The 14,415-nt window shown below is 37.1% G+C and overlaps 1 protein-coding gene across 3 annotated transcripts in view; it reads right to left on the reverse strand.

Moving 5' to 3' along the window:
• The window catches only part of TRIM33 (tripartite motif containing 33), a 125,369-nt gene that overhangs the window by 21,171 nt on the left and 89,783 nt on the right, over window positions 1-14,415 (reverse strand). For all 3 annotated transcript variants that reach the window (XM_057710550.1, XM_057710544.1, XM_057710481.1), the window contains exon 11: window positions 11,556-11,756. In XM_057710550.1, coding sequence (XP_057566533.1) covers window positions 11,556-11,756 — 201 coding nt within the window. The remainder of the gene's footprint in view (window positions 1-11,555; window positions 11,757-14,415) is intronic.

The raw sequence follows: 14,415 nt of genomic DNA on the forward strand, positions 1-14,415 counted from the left end.
AAAACTCCTAGAAGAAAACATAGGCAGTAAGCTCCTAGACATTGATCCTAGCAATGATTTTTTGAATCTGATTTTAAAAGCAAAAATAAACAAGTGGAACTACATCAAACTAAAGAGCTTCTGCACAGCGAAGGAAACCATCAACAAAATGAAAAGGAAACTCACTGAATGAGAGAAAATATTCACAAATCATATATATGATAAAGGGTTTATATCCAAAATACATAAAGAACTCATACAAGTCAATAGCAAAAATATCAATCCAGGGACTTCCCTGGTGGTCCAGTGGTTAAGACTCCATGCTTCCACTACAGGGATGTGGCTTCGATCCCTGGTCCGGGAAGTAAGATCCCATATGCCATGCAGCATGGCCAAAACCAAAAACAAAGCCAAAAAAAACCCCCCAAATGATCCAATTAAAAATTGGGCAGAGAATATGAATAGAGATTTTTCCAAAGAAAACATACAGATGACCAACAGGTACATGCACAGGTGCTCAACATCACTAATCATCACGGAAATGCAAATCAAACCACAATGAACTATTACCTCACCCCAGTTAGAATGGCTATTGAAAAGACAAGAGATCACAAGTGTTGGTAAGGATGTAGAGAAAAGGAATCCTTGTGCACTGTAGTGGGAATGTAAACCGGTGCATCCACTATGGAAAACAGTATAGAAGTTTCTTAAAAAATTAAAAATATAACTATCATATGATCCAGCAATTCCACTTCTGGGTATTTATCTTTAGAAAAAAAACTGAAACAAAAACATTAATTTTTTTTAAAATTGTATTTATTTATTTGGCCACACAGCACGGCACGTGGGATCTTAGTTACCCAACGAGGGACAGAACCCGTGCACTCCGTAGTAGAAGCACCGGGTTTTAACCACTGGACCACCAGGGAAGTTCCCCAAAATACAAATTTGAAACATATATGTACCCCCATGTTCACTGCAGCATTATTTATAATAACCAAGATATGGAAGCAACCTAAGTGTCTATCAATAGATGAAGAGATAAAGCTACAGATGAATAAAGATGTGCTATATCTATATACAAAATGGAATATTAACCACAAAAAAAGAAGGAAATCTTGTCACTTGTGACAATATAGATAGACCTGAAGGCACAAAGTTAAGTGAAATAAGTCAAATGGAGAAAGACAAATACCATAGGATCTGTTATATGTGGAATTTAAAAACAAACAAACATAGAATCAAACTCCTGAATACAGATAGATCTGTGGTTGCCAGAGGTGGTAGGTGGGTGAAATGGATCAAAAGGTACAAACTTCCAGTTATAAAATAAACCATGAAGAGGTAATGTACAGCATGGTTACTATAATTAGCACTCTACTGTGTATCTGAAAGTTGCTAAGAGAATAAGTCTCTGAAGTCCTCATTTCACACACATGAAATATGTAAACTATGTATGGCAACTAATATTAACTATAATTATTGTGGTAATCATTTTGCAATGTATACAAATATCAAATTACTATGTTGTACAACTGAAACTAATGTAAATTACATGTCAATTGTACCTCAGTTTAAAAAAAGGTAAATAGACCTTTCTCATAAAAGCCCTTTAAAAACCTCATGTCAGAGACATAAAAGGCTAAAGGTGAGAGTACGCTGTGGGCTAGCTAGAGGGATGATTAAGAGATACTAGGAGTTGTGCCTGCTCCATGGTCAGAGCTGTTGGCCAAGGATTCACATGTAAGCTGTAACTACAGGAAAATCCCTAGCTGCAACTAGTTAACTAGAGGATTTGTGAAGAGGGGCAGTCCCTAACATGAGCCACAGATGGAAGCTGAGCTATATCTCACCTAGACATAAAGGAGGAGAGGATGATTCAAAACAGACATAAAAGTCCCATGTTACCTACTTCTACTCCCACTCCTTTTATACTCTCCCACCTGCAATTTATGTCTCTGGCCAGAGAGGCAACCCTAAGGCTAGAAAAGCAGAAAATTAGGAAGAGGCAAACCGCAAGTACATAAAAGGGCTTCCCTGATGCCACTCCAGCACCAACAGGGAAATGCTAGCTGAAGTATTTACCTTGGTATTTCACCAGACATGGATGAAGAGTCACTATAAATAAAGTAAGAACTCTAACTGGAAAAAATATTAACTCGCAAATTCATTAAACCAATGTTTTTTAAGTGTCCTTGAATAACTGCATAGAATACATAAGTTTTATATAAATAATTTCTATGAATTCAAAGGAAAAAGACAATCGACAGAGGAATTCAAATAATCAATGAACCTCAGAAAAGATAACAAACCACATGAATAAAAGAAATGTAAATGAACTCAACAAACATCATTTTTACCTAGCATACTGGTAAAGATAGAAGACAGCCAGTACTGGGAAAAAGGTACAGAAATGGGTATTCTAAAACATTTAAATTTACATGTGACTATCTGAAAGACACACATGGATTTCCCAAGACTTCATATTATCCAGTATAGTATCCAGATAAATTGTTACTAAGTATGCCAAATACAGAAAATTATTTACAAGAAATTTAATAAAGCATTAGAATACTACATCTATTAATTATAATCTAATCTGAACAGAATCTGATATTCATTTAGCTATTCAAAAAGTATTCAGGTTCATCAGGTATCCCTCAAGGTCAAAATTAATGCCACATATTATAACTCTGCTGGAGATGGACAAGAGTGAAATAAAAAATAATTCACGCTGAGAGAATTCTATTTAAATTAACTTGTACTCTATACTGGAGAGCTGTAATGATTAGTATTAAGATATAACAACAAATACCTGAAATTGTTTTGTATTTATTTCTTATCTGCATTGCATAGTTAATGCTACTTTGCTTCCTATGTAACCTCCCCAAGGATTCTTTTCACTATACTACGGAAACTACAGGATGGGAGAAAAAGTAGGTAATTCTTCAAGAGGCAATAGGTTTGCTTCCCTTTCTATTTTTGATTCATATGGTTAACTACTGCTTTCTATGGTTGTACTTTTGCGGTAACCATCTCTAATTGTTTTTAGAAGCAGGTGACAATATTGAGTGCTGGCAAGGATGTGGAAAAGAGTTTGGCAGTTCCTCAAAAACTTAAACATACAATTTAATCCTGAAATTCCGCTCCTAGAAATTTACATAGAGAACTGATAATGTACGTTCACAAAAACTTACACAAATGTTCATAGCAGCATTATTCCTAAGAGCCAAGAAGTGAAAATCCAAATGTCCATCAACTGATGGATGGATGAACAAATGTGGTATATTCATAGAGTGGAATATTCAGCCAAGAAGGAATTAAGTACTGATACATGCTACAATGTAGACGGACTTAGCAATATTATGCTAAGTGAAAGAAGCCATACACAAAAGGACACATGCATAATTCCATTCCTAAAAAATTTCCAGAATAGGCAAATCCATAAAATCAAAGTAAATTTGTGATTTCCAGGGGCTGGGAAAGAGGGAAATGGAGAATGACTACAAATTGGTAATTTCTTTTGGGGTGATGAAACTTCTGTGGAATTAGATAGTGGTGATGGTTACACAGTCTTGCGAATATACTAAGAACCACTGGCTGAACTGTACTTTTTTAAAGATGGATTTTACAGTATGTAAATTATTTCTCAATTTTTTAAAGCAGTCAATACTTTAATAAATGAGGATCCAGCTTAAGATGGCATAGCAGAAAGATGTGCACTCACTCCCTCTTACAAGAGCACCAGAATCACAGCCAACTTCTGAAAAATCATTGACAGGAAGACACTGGAACTCACCAAAAAAGACACCCCACATTCAGAGACAAAGGAGAAGCCACAATGAGACAGTAGGAGGGGCGTAAACATGATTAAATCAAATCCCATAACTACTGGGTGGAGAACAGTTATACCACATAAGTCCACCCATTGGAGTGAGGGTTCTGAGCCCCACGTCAGGCTTCCCAACCTGCAGGTCCGGCAATGGGAGGAGGAACCCCTGAGAATCAGACTTTGAAGGCCAGCAGGATTTGATTACAAGACTTCCACAGGACTCGGGGAAAGAAACTCCACTCTTGGAGGGCACACAAAAAGTTGTGTGCACAACAGGACCTGGGGGGAAGGAGCAGTGACCCCACAGGTAACTGAATCAGACCTACCTGCTGGTGTTGGAGGGTCACCTGCAGAGGTGGGAGGAGGCTGTGTCTCACCACGGGCATGCAGGGATGGGTACTCTGGTGGTGGGAGTTCTGGGAAGTGCTCATTGGTGTAAGCCCTCCCTCCTGGAGTCCAACATTAGCCCTGCCAAAGAGCCTGTAAGTTCCAGTGCTGGGGTGCTTGAGGCCAAACAACCAACAGGGTGGGAACTCAGCCTCACCCACCAGCAGACAAGCTGATTAAAATTTTACTGATCTCTGCCCACCAGAGCAACACCCAGCCCTACCCACCACCAGTCCTCCCATCAGGAAGTGTACACAAGCCTCTTAGATAGCTTCATCCACCAGAGGGCAGACAGCATATCAAGAAGAAACATGGGACTTCCTAGGTGGCACAGTGGGTAAGAATCTGCCTGCCAACGCAGGGGACATAGGTTCGATCCCTGCCGCAGGAAGATACCACAGGCTGCAGAGCAACTAAGCCCGTGAGCCACAACAAATGAGCCTGCACTCTAGAGCCCGTGAGCCACAACTATTGAACCCATGTGCCGCAACTACTGAAGCCCATGCACCTAGAGCCTGTGCTCTACAAGAGAAGCCACGGCAATGAGAAGCCTGCACACCACAATGAAGAGCAGCCCCCCACCCCGCTTGCCACAACTAGAGAAAGCCCATGTGCTGCAACGAAGACCCAACACAGCCAATAAAATAAATAAGTAAATTTAAAAAAAGAAGAAGAATCATAATCATGCAACCTGCAGAACAAAACCACAGCCACAGAAAGACAGAGGAAATGCAAAGGTAGAGGACTTTGTATCAGATGAAGGAACAAGATAAAACCCCAGAAAAACAACTAAATGAAGTGGAGACAAGCAACCTTCCAGAAAAACAATTCAAAATAATGATAGTGAAGATGATCCAGGACCTTGGAAAAAGACTGGATGCAAAGACTGAAAAGATGCAAGAAATGTTTAACAAAGACCTAGAAGAATTAAAGAAAACAAATGGAGATAACCAATACAATAACTGAAATGGAACATACACTAGAAACAACCAATAGCAGAAGAACTGAGGCAGAAGAACGGATAAGTGACCTGGAAGACAGAATGGTGATAATCACTGGTGAAGAAAAAAATAAAGAAAAAAGAATGAAAAGAAATGAAGACAGCCTAAGACACCTCTGGGACAACATTAAACACAACAACATTCACATTATAGGGGTCCCAGAAGGAAAAGACAGAGAAAGAAGACTGAGAAAACATTTGAAGATATTATAGTCGAACACTTGTCTAACATGGGAAAGGAAATAGCCACCCAAGTCCAGAAAGCGCAGAGTCCCAGGTAGGATAAACCCAAGGAGAAACACACCAAGATACATAGTGGTCAAACAGACAAAAATTAAAGACAAAGAAAAATTGTTAAAAGCAACAAGAGAAAATGACAAATAACATACAAGGGAACTCCCATAAGGTTAACAGCTGATTTCTCAGCAGAAACTCTGCAAGTCAGAAGGGAGTGGCATGATATATTTCAAGTGATGAAAGGGAAGAACCTACAACCAAGAATACTCTACCCACCAAGGATCTCATTCAGATTCGACAGAGAAATCAACAAGCAATAGCTAAGAGAATTCAGCACCACCAAACCAGCCCTACAACAAATGCTAAAGGATCTTCTCTAACTGGGAAACGCAAGAGAAGAAAAGGATCTACAAACACAAAAACAAAACAATTAAGAAAATGGTAATAGGAACATACGTACTGATAACTACCTTGAATGTAAATGGACTAAATGCTCTAACCAAAAGACACAGACTGGCTGAACGGATACAAAAGCAAGACCCATATATATGCTGTCTACAAGAGACCCACTTCAGACCTAGGGACACATACAGATGGAAAGTGAGGGGATGGAAAAAGATATTCCATGCAAGTGGAGATCAAAAGAAAGCTGGAGTAGCAATACTCATAGCAGATAAAACAGACTTTATATAAGGCAAATACTAACAACTATAAAAGAGGAAATCAACAGTAACACAATAATAGTGGGGGACTTTAACACCCCATTTACACAAATGATCATCCAGACCGAAAAGTAATAAGGAAACACAAGCTTTAAATGACACAACAGACCAGCTGGATTTAATTGCTATTTATAGGACATTCCATCTGAAAACAGCAGATTACATTTTCTTCTCAAGTGCACATGGAACATTCTACAGGATACAGATCACATTTTGGGTCATAAATCAAGCCTTCATAAATTTAAGAAAATTGAAACCGTATCAAGCATCTTTTCCAAACACAACACTGTGAGATTAGAAATCAGTTATAGGAAAAAACCATAAAAAACACAAACACATGGAGGCTAAACAATATGCTACTAAATAACCAAGAGATCACTGAAGAAACCAGAAAATCAAAAAATACCTAGAGACAAATGATAATCAAAACACAATGATCCAAAAAACCTATGGGATGCAGCAAAAGCACATCTAAGAGGGAAGTTTATAGCAACAGAATCCTACCTCAAGAAACAAGAAAAATCGCAAATAAACAATCTAACCTTACATCTAAAGAAACTAGAGAAAGAAGAACAAACAAAACTCAGTTAGTAAAAGGAAAGAAATCATAAAGATCAGAGCAAAAATAAATGAAACAGAAACAAAGAAAACAAGAGCAAAGATGAATATAACTAAAACCTGGTTCTTTGAGAAGATAAACAAAATTGACAAACTTTTAGCCAGCCTCATCAAGAAAAAGAGGGAGAGGACTCAAATCAATAAAATTAGAAAGGAAACAGGAGAACACCAAACACCACAGAAATAAAAAGCACCATAAGAGACTACTACAAGCAACTATATGCCAATAAGACGGAAAACCTGGATGAAATGGACAGATTCTTATAAAGGAATAACCTTCCAAGACTGAATCAGGATAGAATATGAACAGAGCAATCACAAGGAATGAAATTGAAACTGTGATTAAAAATCTCCCAGCAAACAAAAGTCCAGGACCAGATGGATTCACAGGTGAATTCTATCAAACATTTTGAGAAGAGCTAACACCCATCCTTCTCAAACTCTTCCCAAAAACTTCAGGGGGAGGAACACTCCCAAACTCATTCTATGAGGCCACAATCACCCCGACACCAAAACCAGACAAAGATACTACAAAAAAAAAGAAAATTACAGACCAATATCACCGATGAATTTAGATGCAAAAATCCTCAACAAAATACTAGCCAACAGAATCCAACAGCACATTAAAAGGATCACACATCAAGAACAAGTGGGATTTATCCCAGGGATGCAAGGATATACAAATCAATCAACATGATACACCACATTAATAAACTGAAGGATAAAAACCACATGATCATCTCAATAGATGCAGAAAAAGCTTTTGACAAAATTCAACATCCATTTATGACAAAAACTCTCCAGAAGGTGGGCAAACAGGGAACCTACCTCAACATAATAAAGGTCATATATGACAAACCCACAGCAAACATCATTCTCAATGGTGAAAAACTGGAAGCATTCCCTCTAAGATCAGGAACAAGACAAGGATGTCCACTCTCGCCACTACTATTCAACATAGTTTTGGAAGTCCTTGCCACAGCAATCAAGGAAGAAAAAAAAATAAAAGGAATCCAAATTGGAAAAGAAGTAAAACTGTCACTGTTTGTAGATGACATAACACTGTACATAGAAAATCCTAAAGATGTCACCATAAAACTACTCGAGCTAATCAGTGAATCTGGCAAAGTTGCAGGATACAAAACTAACACACCGAAATCTCTTGCATTTCTATACACTAACAATGAAAGATCAGAAAGAGAAATTAAGGAAACAATCCCATTCACCACTGCAACAAAAAGAATAAAATACCTAGGAATAAACCTAACTAAGGAGGTAAAAGACCTGTACTCAGAAAACTGTAAGAGACTGATGAAAGAAATCAAGGAGGACACAAACAGATGGAGAGATATACCATGTTCTTGGATTGGAAGAATCAACATTGTGAAAATGACTATACTACCCAAAAGGAACTACAGATTCAATGCAATCCCTATCAAACTACCAAAGGCATTTTTTACAGAACAAGAACAAAAAATCCTAAAATTTGTATGGAGACACAAAAGATCCTGCATAGCCAAAGCAAACGTGAGGAAATAAAATGAAGCTGGAGGAATCAGACTCCCTGACTTCAGACTATACTACAAAGCTATAGTAATTAACACAGTATGGTACATCCTGGCACAAAAACAGAAATACAGATCAATGGAACAGGACATAAAGCCCAGAGATAAACTCATGTACATATGGTCACCTTTTCTTTGACAAAGGTGGCAAGAACATACAATGGAGAAAAGACAGCCTCTTTTACATGTAGCTGTCCGTTTTCTCAGTGATGCTGGGAAAACGGACAGCTACATGTAAAAGAATGAAATTAGAATACTGTCTAACACCATACACAAAAATAAACTCAAAAAGATTAAAGACCTAAATGTAAGGCCAGATGTTATAAAACTCCTCCAGGAAAACATAGGAAGAACACTATTTGACATAAATCACAGCAAGATCTTTTTTGACTTACCTCCTAGAGTAATGGAAATAAAAACAAAAATAAACAAGTGGGACCTAATGAAACTTACAAGCCTTTGCACAGCAAAGGAAACTGTAAACAGGATGAAAAGACTACCTTCAGAATGGGAGAAAATATTTGTAAATGAATCAACAGACAAAGGATAAATCTCCAAAATATAGAAACAGTTCATGCAGCTCAATATCAAAAAACCAAACAACCCAATCAAAAAATGGGCAGAAGGTCTAAATAGACATTTCTCCAAAGAAGACATACAGAAAAGCTGCCCAGCATCACTAATTATTAGAGAAATGCAAATCAAAACTACAATGAGGTATCACCTCACACCAGTCAGAACGGCCATCATCAAAAAATATAGAAACAGGGAGGGAGTCAAGGAAGGGAGGGAATACGGGGATATGTGTATAAAAACAGATGACTGAACTTGGTGTACCCCCAAAAAAATAATAAATAAAAAAATATATATAGAAACAATAAATGCTAGAGAGGCTGTGGAGAAAAGGGAACCCTCCTGCACTGTTGGTGGGAATGTAAAATTGATACAACGACTATGGAGAACAGTATGGAGGCTCCTTAAAAAACTGAAAATAGAGTTACCATATGACCCAGCAATCCCACTACTAGGCATATACCCTGAGAAAACCATAATTCAAAAAGATACATGTACCACAATATTCACTGCAGTACTATTTACAATAGCCAGGACAATGGAAGCAACCTAAATGTTCATCAACAGATGAATGGATAAAGAAGATGTGGCACATACATACAATGGGACATTACTCAGCTATAAAAAGGAACGAAACTGGGACATTTGCAGAGACATGGATGGACCTAGAGACTGTCATACAGAGTGAAATAAGTCAGAAAGAGAAAAACAAATATCGTATATTAACACAAATATGCGGAATCTAGAAAAATGGTACAGATCAACCGGTTTGCAAGGCAGAAATAGAGACACTGATGTAGAGAACAAACATATGGACACCAAGCGGGGAAAGTGGGGAGTTGGGTGGGTGGTGGGGTGGGATGAATTGGGAGATTGGAATTGCCACATATACATTACTAATAAGAAAAAGAAATCAAATTGTACATTTTAAATATACGCAGTTTATTGTATGCCAATTATATCTCAATAAAAGTTCTTAAAAGAAACTTTAAATCAGTAAAAAAAAATACGGTTAGGCAGTATGTCTGAAAGGAAGAGAAGGTTCATAAGAGAAGGCATGGATTTTGTTCCTTCTACCCCACTTCAAAAAACTAAAGATGGGAGGGGATATATTCTGGAGTTTCTTGTCTTAATTTCAAAGCTCTTCTGGGCAAGATGACAAGGAACGTCTAATAAGGACCCATTTCCCTTATGATGCCCAGCTTTTGAAAGATGTGGAACATTCAAGCTTCTTCTATCTGCTCTCTGTTCGAGTGGCCCTAGAAAATTATGTTAAGTTTGACATTAGCAAGCTTTCTTCTCCCTTTGAAAGTTTCTTAAGACTTGGAACCAAGTCTTGTTTCTTTTTATCTTCATTGCCCAGGCACTTCAGCATGCAGTGACTGCTTAGCAAAACTTGAATGACTCCTTTAACACTGTACCTACCTCTCTGGTTGTCCAAAGCCCCTTAATACTCTACCTTTTCAGGCCTACAATCCCAAACCATCTCCCTGCTATCTCTATGGATAGTAGTGGAGAAAGAACTGGATTTGTAATCAGGAGCCGGGCTTTGAATTCCAACTTACCCATTTACTTGGTAACTCTGAAAAAGTCAGTAATCTGTTACTCTCATCCATGAAATAGGGATACTATATATCATACTACATGATTTCAAGCATTAAAGTTTATAAATTATAAGCTTACAACTTATAAATTTTACTTTTTATTGACATATTCCTAAAATTTCCATTCTATACAGTAGTCCAATGTGCAACACCACTACACCATTCACTTAGCCAAAAAAGATCCCTCCTATTACCAGGGAAGAAATCCGATTAAGAGAATTCATGAGTCAGTGATACTGAAAGAATTCTGAAGTTAGAGAAACATCCTTTAAAACTAACTCTATAAACCCAATAAATACATAAAAATATTAAATTGCAGCCACAAAGAAGTCACGGGTCCTATTGTCTTAGTAATTTCACACCTCCTTGCTCCCATGGTGACCCCTGACTCTGAATAACTCATACAATGCAAGAGATGACTCAGTACAACCTTCAAGTTTTATATTTACTTTTAAAAATAAAATGCTTTTAATTCAAATGAATTTATGAAATTTCAGAAGGCACCAAATGATATTTTTCTTCAGGAAAACGCTACAGGCGAAAAGGCTCAGAGGCCCTTCCTATTCCTTCCATCTTCTACTCCTCATTATCACTTCCTCTCTCAGTATACCCTCCACCTCCAAAATGCCTATATCTAGACCTTCCAATATCTTCCTTTCTCAGTCCAACCTGTTTGCACAAGGGGTTGACGATCCCTTTTGGACCTGACAGAAGACTGACAAATACTTAACTGTATTTTGGTCTCTGGATCTAAACCTATACTAGAAGTGCTTAATTTAACACAAGGTTTGCCTGTTGGCAGATGATAGAAAGATCAGCAAAGCTGATGCTCTGTAGCTTTAAAATATTGAGGAGTGCTAGTTTTAGCACATGTAACTTTTCAAAATTCAAATTATTTATACTCTACTTTTTGGAAATTTCCAAAAAAATATTGCTCCTGAATTTAAAAAAACAAAAAACAAAAACAACCAGAGATACATACTCTAACTCCATAATTAACACAAAGTTTTAAATCTCTCATTCAACTTAAATACAAACCTGTATGGGTGGAATATCTGGCAGCGACGGAAGGTTTTCTGGATTGGTAACTGAGGGAATTAATTCTATTGCTGTAACAGATGGGCTGGTGGGACCTCGATTTGCATTCGCCATAGTAGCTGTAGTAGGGCTGGTTGGATTGACGGGGTTGTTGTGCACCGACACAACAGGAAAGGGTCCAGCATGCCCTGGGTTTGAGTGCTGTTAGGAAAGAAGATGCTATCATTACTTGATCTGCCAGGATATCCTAATATGAACAATACCTTGACAACAATTTTCAGTTTAGGAAGGATATACAAGTTCAATGTTTGATATCTGTGGCTAAGAGACAAAGAAGCAGGCCCTCTCAAACTTCTGCAGGAAAAATAAAATAAAATTCAAACTTAGCCTTTTCATTTTTCTATTCCTTTTTGTGTAGTATTTAGAAAAAAAATAGACTTGACAATGATTGTACCCTGCCAGTCTGGTGGGATGATTTTACTTCATAACAAAGACGTATGTAAATAGATGATCTGGAAGCCCCTAAAGTTTTGAAACATCAGACAAGGAAAGCCACTGTTCTGTCTATATTTCACTTTGACACTTTTGTCTTTTTTAAAATAAAAATAATTATTTGTATAATCATGTATTATGTAAATGATATAGTAGAAAGAACAACAAATTTACAAATGGAAACATGGCATCGAGTCCTGACTCTTAATACTATGTTACTTCAGGCCAAATCACAATCTTGGTAATTTAGAAATGTGGATAATGATAAACGAAAATGGATACCTGTCTTTATGAGGACTGTTATGAGGATCATTTAAGATAATATATAGGTAAAATCGTTGGGAAAAAAATTACTACACATATATAAATCATCTGAAGTATTTAAAAACTTAAAATTCTAACATTCACTGATTTCTGTAGGGGCCCAAAAGACTAAGGACAGTGTTCTGAGATGCTTGGTTACTCTGCTTATGTAGCTTTTGCACCTTTCCAAAGGGTGTATCTGCCCCAGTAATACCTGAAGGCTTTCCAAGTACTAAGGGGTACACGGATATGTGAATACTTTTAAGGAAATTAAAGTCTAGATAATCAACCTTCATATATACTTTTTTTTTCCTGAAGAAAACCCAATTTACCTAAGATGTGCCATGCTCTGTGAGTTCTTTTTTCCAGCTACTTCTTTCACAACTGCCCTTCTCCTCCAAAAATAAAATACAAAACAGCACATCTCTAACTCATTCCCAATCTTATCTAACATATAGCCCCAGGGTAAAAAAACAAATACAAAACCTCCTGAAAGAGACAGACAAAGGTTTAGTTGAAAATAAAGGTGTCGTATCTTTGTCTGGTTTTGGTATCAGGGTGATGGTGGCCTTATAAAATGAGTTTAGGAGTGTTCCTTCCTCTGCAATTTTTGGGAAGAGTTTGAGAAGGATGGGTGTTAGCTCTTCTCTAAATGTTTGATAAAATTCACCTGTGAATCCATCTGGTCCTGGACTTTTGTTTGTTGGGAGATTTTTAATCACAGTTTCAATTTCATTCCTTGTGATTGGTCTGTTCATATTTTCTAGGTCTTCCTGATTCAGTCTTGGAAGATTATACCTTTCTAAGAATCTGTCTATTTCATCCAGATTGTCCATTTTATTGGCATATAGTTGCTTGCAGTAGTCTCTTATGGTGCTTTTTATTTCTGTGGTATCTGTTGTAACTTCTCCTATTTCCGTTCTAATTTTATTGATTTGAGTCCTCTCCCTCTTTTTCTTGATGAGTCTTTCTATAGGTTTATCGATTTTATCTTCTCAAAGAACCAGCTTTTAGTTTTATTGATTTTTGCTACTGTTTTCTTTGTTTCTATTTCATTTATTTCTGCTCTGATCAATATCACTGATGAATTTAGATGCAAAAATCCTCAACAAAATACCAGCCAACAGAATCCAACAACACATTAAAAGCATCATACACCATGATCAAGTGGGGTTTATCCCTGGAATGCAAGGATTCTTCAATATACACAAATCAATCAATGTGATACACCATATTAATAAACTGAAGGATAAAAACCACATGATCATCTCAATAGATGCAGAAAAAGCTTTTGACAAAATTCTACACCCATTTATGATAAAAAACTCTCCAGAAGGTGGCCATAGAGGGAACCTACCTCAACATAATAAAGACCATATACAACAAACCCACAGCAAACATCATTCTCAATGGTGAAAAACTGGAAGCATTCCTTCTAAGATCAGGAACAAGACAAGGATGTCCACTCTCGCCACTACTATTCAACATAGTTTTGGAAGTCCTTGTCACAGCAATCAGAGAAGAAAAAAATAAAAGGAATCCAAATTGGAAAAGAAGTAAAACTGTCACTGTTTGCAGATGACATGATATTATACATAGAAAATCCTAAAGATGTCACCAGAAAACTACTCGAGCTAATCAATGAATTTGGTAAAGTTGCAGGATACAAAATTAACACACAGAAATCTCTTGCATTTCTATACACTAACAATGAAAGAGCAGAAAGAGAAATTAAGGAAACAATTCCATTCACCATTGCAACAAAGAAGAATAAAATACCTCAGAATAAACCTAACCAAGGAGGTAAAAGACCTGTACTCAGAAAACTATAAGACACTAATGAAAGAAATCAAAGACGATACAAACAGATGGAGGGACATACCATGTTCTTGGATTGGAAGAATCAACATTGTGAAAATGACTATGCTACCCAAAGCAATTTACAGATTCAATGCAATCCCCATCAAATTACCAATGGCACTTTTCACAGAACTAGAACAAGAAATTTTACGATTTGTATGGAAACGCAAAAGACCCCGAATAGCCAAAGCAATCTTGAGAAGGA

The sequence above is a fragment of the Hippopotamus amphibius genome, chromosome 1 (genome assembly GCF_030028045.1).
Source record: "Hippopotamus amphibius kiboko isolate mHipAmp2 chromosome 1, mHipAmp2.hap2, whole genome shotgun sequence".
Classification (NCBI taxonomy): Eukaryota; Metazoa; Chordata; class Mammalia; order Artiodactyla; family Hippopotamidae; genus Hippopotamus; species Hippopotamus amphibius.